An 8,267-nucleotide genomic window follows, 5' to 3' on the forward strand; every position below is an offset into this window, starting at 1 on the left:
TCGACTCGGACTGACCGACGGCTCTGCCGAGGGCACTGCCCAGGGCAGAGCCCGCCGCCGCGCCCGGGGCGGAAGAGGGTCGCGGCGAGATCGTGGGCGGGTGGGTGGGCGGTGGGGGAGGCCGGCGGAGGCGGCGGCGAGGTCGAGATGACTACGTGGTAGTGCCTGATTTGGTTCCCGCGAGCAGGTCGCTTGTGGCACGCACGCACGGCCCTTGGCTGAAGAAGGAAGGGCACCCTTTTCGCCAGCCCGACGAGCACTGCTCCGAGCAGCTCGCCTTTCGTGGGGTGGGCGGACTGCCAGAGACTTTTTGACTGCCGCGGTGGCGGTCGTGCCGGTGGATCGTGGAAGTACCTCTCTGGAAGTCCCCCCGCCGCCGGGGGCAGTGTATTCTATATAGGCTGTAGAGCGGTCCCGACTCCCGAGGTCCCGCGTCTTTAGTGCATAGTGGGGGAAATGGTCCATGATTCATTTTCCAAGCCCCAAAACCCAAGGACGGAAACCCCTCGAGGCGTTTGTGAGAGGCGTTTTCGTTCGGCGTCTACGGCTTTATGATGACGGTGACAACCGCGGGTAGACCGCTCCTCGAGCGTCGAGGCATGGAAGCGATGGATATTTGCACTTCTCGGGGGCCTCAGCCCTCAGGGCCCGGACTGCTTGGCCCTGGCGATGGAGCTGCAGCCGGGCGCGCCGGACGCCGCCGCCGCGGCGGGGGCATCCAACTTTCCAAAGGACTCCAAAAGTCGGAAAAGTTGGACGGATGGCATCATGATGTGGCGTTTGTGTACAGTTTGAGAGGGTCTTTCACATTCACACGTCCGCGGTCATCAGCCAGCGCAAACATGAGAGGGATCGCACGCGCGCCAGCAGCAGCCCGGGGGGAGGGCGCGCTCTCTCTCTGCCTCTGCGCAGAGCTCTGGGCAAGTGCGTGTGAGGCGCGCAGAGCGCGCGTCCGTTGCACGGTCCGACTAGGGCACCAATCGGCGCCGAACGCGCGCGCCAGAGCGGGTTGGGGTCGCTCGGTACATGCCCTGGCGCGTGCCAGGACGGCTGCCGAGGGCCTGCGGCAGGGGGCGAGGGTGAGCTTCAAGGACCAGAAAGGACCTCACCGCCTGGGGGGATCTGCTCTGGGGTGACAGGGGATGGTTGGGTATGTGTGGCTACGTGTACCATTGTGTACCACTGGAGATCTGGAACCCTTCTCGGGCCCTCTCGAGCTCTGGCGCAGCGCTGCGCTGCAGGCTGTGCGAGTGGTGTGACGGCGCGCCTCTCGGTGGTTGGGCGGAGGTCGTGCCGTTGGAGGCCCGGAGCCGCGGCGGCGAGTCGCGCATATTCGTCGCCGGCGCGCGCGCCGGCTGTGAACAAACGTAGTCGAGAGGGGGACGCACGCACGCGCCCCTTGAACGAGGCTCGGCCGTCCCACAGACTTGACGAGGCGAGACTCGCCTCTCGGGTTGACTCGGCCAGACAAAAACCCCGAGAGGCGTGGGAGTACCTCGCCAGCCCATGTCTCTCTGTGTGCAGGTGTGCTCGCCGCAGCCTCCACAAACGTTGGCAACGGATTCCGGTCGTGCACCCATCGACGGCGAGGCGCAAAACTCCGGCCAGCACGCCGCGCACGCACCAATGAAGTTTGAAGCAGTCAATCAGGCCTTCACTGTCGCCGCACCTCGGCCCTCCGTCCTCGACTTTGATGACGTCCCCACCTCCGTGCTACCTTCTTCATCACCCGCACCTGCGGAAATGGAGTCACAGCCGCCACCGCTGCCGCCGACTGCTGCACATGGACGACGGAGCCGCCTCAGCCGCCTCCGCCAATCCTTTGCTTTGCGCAAGTCAAGCACTTCATCCAGCGAATTGAGCCATAAAAGACAGAGCCGCTTCAGCCGCCTCAGGCAATCCCTTCCTGGACTGTCGAGGAGCAAATCAACCAATCCACAGCTTACCATCACCACATCAATGAGCTCAACGGAAGGCGTGCAAGCCAACGACCAACCTCCGACTGCTTCAGTGCCTTCATTCCCATCGTCAAGCCGAACGCAAAGGCTTTCTCACATTATGGCTTACCACGCTGCCAACGCGGTGGTCAGCAGAGGTAGCAGAGTAGCCCTCAGCGAGGAGTTGGTTCGCCACGCTTCGGCGTCGTTTGTGCAGGAGGGCGATGAGTACACGCCGCTGTCCACCAGGCTCTCTCAAGTCAAGTACTCTGAAGCCCGCTTGCATCGGATGTCTCATCGGATGTCGCACGTATCCACGAGGCACTCTGAAGTCCGTTCGCGCGCAGCCTCGCGTGAGTCCGGCGGTGCGGGAATGGCGCCCATCCACGACATGCCGAGTGTGAGGGAGCGGCCGGAGAGCATTGGCGAAGGCATCGCCGAAGGCATTGCCGAAGGCGACGTGTGCATCTCCTCTCGAATGAGCCGTGTGTCGAAGGTACGCGCGACGTCCATTGCGGAAGAGCAAGATGGACAGGACGCGCTGCCGGAGGCTTCGCAGGGCTTTCTGGGCGCGTGGAAGTTCCTCCGCGATGACAACTACAAGGCCTTTCTGTCCGAGTGCGTGGGGCTGCGGTGGCCAATCCTGCAGGTTGCCGAGCGCGTCAAGCCTCAGCCGACGCTCACGATCGAAGACGGCGTGCTGATCAGCAAGACCGCCCTACCGAGTATCAAGTCGTACACTGAGCGCCTTGCCGTCGGCGAGACGACCTTTTATGAGCCGAACCAAACCGCCGAATATACTGTGACCTCCGTTTGGGAGGATGGCGCCGTCTTTGTGTCGACGCGCCAGTGTGACAAGATCAATGCCGGCAAGCCTATCACACAGCGTCGGTGGATTGACGGGACGACAGGCGAGTTGGTCATACAACATGATTGGGGAGGGAAGCGCCCCTTCATCTCATGGCACTCCAAGAACAAGTGAGGAGTTGGTTGAGATTGGCACAGAGAAGTAGAGTGCTGAGCGCTCAGTGAGGAGACACAGGAGGGGCAGGCGTGTTTGTGTTGGCGTTCGGTCGGTCGGAGGTCGGGGGAGAACGGGAGAGGGGCGGAACTTCACAGAGCTGTTCACACACCATGTGCGGCGAGTTGCCGACTTTGGACCGAAGTCGCCAGCCAGCACACCTTCCGCACCATCCACAATGCCGAGCAATCAGCAAGTGCGTGGCGCCGTCGAGGACCTCGTCGAGACGGAGATCCAGCGTTTTGATGTAGATCAATTGCTGCGCAATAAGGAGTGTACGACGCGATCTTGCAAGAGGTAGCTGACGACCTCTTCAATCTCCTGCTCGAGCAGGAACGCCCCCGCAAGGCGCGCGATAGCCGATACACACATTTCCCTCTCGGTTTGCTGTGCTCTCTTAGCCGTGTACACGGACAAGTGCCGCCCTAGCGTCCCCTTGAAGATGGAGTCGACTCGGGCGTCCGGCGTCGCGTCGTGTGCAAGGTTCGCGTTGTAGTGCCGCCGCCGCACGATGCCCTCCAGCGTCTCCAGTGTGAGTGAGTGAGTATTCTTGATACCGAAACACGACGACACACACGATCTGCTGCACGTCGCGCCGATGGCGGCGGTGACCGACCGCCACTTTCGCATGCTCATCCGCTGCGTCAGCCCGCTGCCGACGCTGTGGAGCGAGATGACCTGGGACACCGTCGCCATCGAGACGGTGGACGCCGAGGCGCTCATGGGGTTCTCAGCGGCGGAGCGGCCCGTGGTGCTGCAGCTCGGCGGCAGCCAACCCGAGCGGCTCGCGCGCGCGGCGGCGCTGGCGGTCTCGCGCGGGTATCAGCACATCAACCTCAACTGCGGCTGTCCGGCGGGCACCAACGAGTGGCGAGCGTGCTACGGCGCCAGGCTGATGCTCGACCCGCGGCTCGTGGCGACGTGCTGTGCGGCCATGCACGCGGCGGCGCGCCGCGAGGCCGAGCAGATGGGCGCGGCGCCGCCGACCGTCCGTCAAGTGCCGGCTCGGCGTCGACGGCCGCGATTCGTACGACGGTCTCGTGGAGTTTGTGCGTCTCGTCTCGGGCGAGGGCGGTGTGCGCGTCTTCATCGTGCATGCGCGCGTGGCGCTTCTCACCCTCAACGCGGCCGCCAATCGAACGGTGCCGCCGCTCGACCACGAGCGCGTCCTCCGGCTCGCGGCCGCCTTCCCGCACCTCACCTTCATTATCAATGGCGGCGTCACCAGCCTCGAGCAGGCGGCGGCGCTCATCGCGCGTGGCGTGCGCGGCGCGATGATCGGCCGGCAGTCTGTGACGGAGCCGTACCTGTTTGCGCGCTCGGCGGTGCTGAGTGGCGGCGGAGGCGCGGCGCGCAGCCGGCGGGAGGCGCTCGACCTCTACCTGACCTACGCATCGGAGGCGCAGGCCGCGAACTGGGGCGGCGGCCACCCCGTCACACTCGCCCGCGCGCTGCTTGCACCCATCAGTGGTCTCTTTCACGCCACGGAGAGCGGGTCGAGGTGGCGGCGCGCGGTGCGCGCGGCCATGCAGGAGCGCGGGCGGCTGCGCGACTGCCCGATTGCAGACAGTGGCGGACGCGCTGCTCGACGACCGCCCTGCGGTGGCACTGCGGCACTCGCCGCCCGACGCACCGTCGCGCGCCGAGGACGAAAGTGACGACGCGGGTTGCCACCGTGGCGATGCGAAGGCCGATGCAGAGGGCGCTGCGCCTCCTCCCTCCGCTGTGCTGCGCATCTCGCGACTCCCTGCGGCCTTCTTGCGCGCACGCCCCGGCGCGTCCGGACCGACGCCGCGCGAGGCGCTGGCAGCGGCGGCGGCGCCGTTTGGTTTCTCTGGAAATCTCGCTGTGCTGCACGCCGCGCGCGTGGCGTTGCTCGAGATGGACTCGCCCGCGGCCGCGCAGGCCATGCTTGAGCACCACGCTCAACATGGGCTGCAGCTCAGCACGGGCGGTGCTGTGGTCTTTGAGGTTAGCCGCGAGGGTGTCATGCCCGCTCGTCGTGCCATCGGTGGCGCGGGCGGCGGCGCGGGCGGCGGCGCGGGCGGCGGCGCTGGCAACGGTGCGGGCGATGGCGCGGGAGATGACGCGGGAGACGGCGCGGGCGACGGCGCTGTCGTGATGCCGCTCCCCGCCCACGCGGTGGCATCCGAGTGCGAGCGATGCCTCGAGTCGATCGTGCGCCAGCTCGAGAAGGCTGAGGTGGAGGCGAACGCGCTGCGCAACAGAGAGCGCCACGCCGCCCATCTCGCCGTCATGGACGGCGTCTTCGCTGGCCACCACTTCGACCGCTCCGTGTGCTGGCCGCACTTTCGGCGCGCCGGCGGATGCGATCGGGGCGAGCACTGCGCGCACGCGCACGTGCTGGACGGGCCGCCGCGCTTCTGCTGCGCGCCGCCGCGGCTGAGGACGTTTGAGGAGGTGGACAGCTACCCTGCGGACTACAGGGAGCTATCCGACGAGAAGTGCGCGGTCAACCAGGCGCTCGGAAGCCTCGCAAAGGAGCACTGGGCGGAGCGCGCAGCGACGAGGGCGTCGCCGACCGCATTCGAAGCGGTGGAGGAGGGTGAGAGTGGCGGCGGTCAGGTGATGCGCTGCCTCGTGCTCGACGGCGCGGGAGTGTGCACGACGCGTGCACTAAAGCGAGCATTGGCCGGTACCACCAGTCCTGAGCACCGCCCAGCGGCGCCGCGCGTCGTGGTGCACGTGCCCAACATTGCGACGGGCACGTACGCACGGCTGCTCGGGGCGGGCGAGTGCGTGCCATTCCTGGGCTCGCTTCGAGCCTTTCTCGACTCGCGCACCTGCCCGCGCGGCGAGCACGCGCAGCACTCGCCGCGCGTCGTCGGCGGACGCAGCCAACTCGCCGTTGCCGCCTCCGCCTGCGGCGACGCACCGCGAGCGGAGCCACAGGCAGACGGGGCGAGCCGCCAGGCCCCGTTCTTCGACGTCGTGTTTGCCGACTACTGCTGCTCCCTGTACGCAAACCGCCACGACCTCGAGCTCTCTCCCGTGCATGATCTGATCGCCCTCTTCGCCTCGGGCGCGCTCGCCGACGGCGCCGTGCTCGCTGTCACCCTCGCTCGCCCCGACGCGACCAAGCCGCGCTTCCCGAGCGAGGTGCACGCGGCCGTCACCGCGGCCGTGGGCGATCGGGGCGCACGCTCTCCGGCGGCGGACGAAATCGCGAGCGGCGGCGGCGCGCGCTGCCCTGATGGCAGCGGCCGGGGCGACAAGCACGCGCTCGACGACGACGCGGAAGTGCTCTGCGCCGCGGTGGATCGGTTGGCGTCGTGGATCGGCAGGGCGGCGTCTCTGCGGGCGCACTTCGACTTCGGAGCGACATTCGTCCGCATGTGGCGCATTGCGAGCACCGCAGCCCAAACGCCGCCCAAGCGCGCGCCGATCGCAATGGAGACGCGCACCAGTCGCGAGCCCAGCGTAAGTACGACCGTCGATGGTCAGGTCGTGTGGCGCCGCCGCTTCAACGCCGTCTTCTACTTCATGGACCTGCAGACGGCGCAAACGGTGGTGCGAATCCTCATCTCCTCGGGCCACCTGCCAAAGGACGTGGCGAAGGAGGCGGGCAAAGCGGTGAAATGCGGCGACCGCATCCGAGTGACTGGCACACAGGACGCCGAGCAGTCGCTCTTGCGCGTGACCGCCATCACGGTGCTCAGCAGCTGGAGCGAGCTCAACCCGAGCACGCCATTCCAGCCGCAGCCACGCTCAAAGGCGCGCTCGTGCGACGTCGTCAGCACATCTGAGGCGCCTTTGAGCGTGGCTGCCAGCGAAGCGCCGCCTGCCGCCCCCTCGCTCGTGCGAACGGTCTGCAAATTCTTCGTCAACACCGGGCGCTGCGCCACGCGCGACTGCAGCTTCGCCCATGACGTGGCTGCTCGCGGCGAATGGGTCGCGGAGCGTCAGCGCGAGCGCCGCGCGGCCGCGCAGCTTGACAGCGAGCGGCTCGGCGACCCTCACGCAGCCGCAGTCAAGGGCGACAAGGGGCGGCGTGCGGCCATCTTCGCCGATTGGCTCGTAGCAACCTTTGGCGCGGAGGCACTGAACGAAGGCACTGGTGTGTGCGACGTGGCTGGTGGGAGAGGTGACCTCAGCTTCGAGCTGGCGTGCGCTCGCGGCGTGCGCTGCGTGCTGGTCGACCCGCGGCCCCAGCAGCCGCGCAAGCAACATTGGAAGCGACTCGCGCGCAGCGGCGGGCACGTTGCGCTGCCACGGCACGTGCAGTCGTGCGTGGGCCCCGAGTTTGGCGCGGTGAGCGCCGAGGAGCGTGAGGTGCTGCGCGCGAGCTCCGCCTTTGTGGGCATGCATCCGGACGAAGCGACCGAGTGGATCGTCGACACGGCGCTGCGCGAGCGGAGGCCGTTTGCGGTCGTGCCGTGCTGCGTCTTTGCGGACCTCTTCGCGCGGCGCACCGCCGACGGGCGCTCGGTGACGACCTACGAGGCGTTCCTTGCGTACCTCCTCGCCAAGGACTTGTCGATCCAACGCGACTGGCTCCCCTTTGAGGGGAGAAATTGCGTCCTGTACCGGCACGCCGACGAACCCGCGCCCGCGAAGCCGACGGGCGCTCCGATGTCGCTCGCGCAGTGCGAGGCCTGTGAGGACGATTTGGGCGGCGCGTGCGTCCCCGACGTCAGTGCGACCACGGACTGTGATCCCGTCTTTAACGTTTAAGGCAACGGGCCAAGGCTAGTGCCATGATCACTCTGACACGCTAATCTTGAAAACGTCTCCAACGGAGCTCCGTGTTGCTTCCAGCGCCCTCCCCCGCGCTCCCTGCGGCCATGGCCGATGATCCTAGTATGAGAGGTCATCTGGCTACCGCGAGAGCGACCCAACTCGTCGACATCGTCCGATGATGGTGCCTCAAAGTCAGCCTTCGGAGGCTATCGTGGGGTCGAGCCGGCAGTAGCCGTGACATGTGGTTCCACCACCCCTCGTAGGCTTTGCCTCTGACCGCCACCGTTCCCAGGCTGCCTAATGGGATGGAAAGAAAGGCTCGGCGAGCGTATAGAAGCGTTCTCGACCTCGTCGTGGCAACCTGCACGGCAGCGCTGGCAGGCGCGATGAGCGTCGTGCCACCTGACCCGAGACGGGTCGCAGGCGTCGTACCGAGCGCGTCGAGACCGTGTCATGATGTGATCTGCACGGGTGAGTCACGTCGGCGTCAAAGGAGCGACGTGTGACTTGTCAGAGCTTGATCTCCGATCTCAGCGGCGTCGAGTCGTCTCCGGCGCGCTACAAAGGTACATCCACAGGACGCGCAGAGGCAGCTGCGACCCCGCTGA

The 8,267-nt window shown here is 66.7% G+C and overlaps 1 protein-coding gene across 1 annotated transcript; it reads left to right on the forward strand.

Moving 5' to 3' along the window:
* Positions 1-3,538: 3,538 nt before the first annotated feature.
* EMIHUDRAFT_63311 (hypothetical protein) lies at positions 3,539-4,616 on the forward strand (the record flags this gene model as incomplete). Its single annotated transcript, XM_005786549.1, has 2 exons — positions 3,539-3,879; positions 3,917-4,616. Coding segments are annotated over 2 exons (1,041 nt in total), but the record flags the coding sequence as incomplete, so codon positions are not given.
* Between the last annotated feature and the right edge of the window lie 3,651 nt (positions 4,617-8,267).

Source organism: Emiliania huxleyi (assembly GCF_000372725.1).
Source record: "Emiliania huxleyi CCMP1516 chromosome Unknown EMIHUscaffold_15, whole genome shotgun sequence".
In the NCBI taxonomy this organism is placed as follows: Eukaryota; Haptophyta; order Isochrysidales; family Noelaerhabdaceae; genus Emiliania; species Emiliania huxleyi.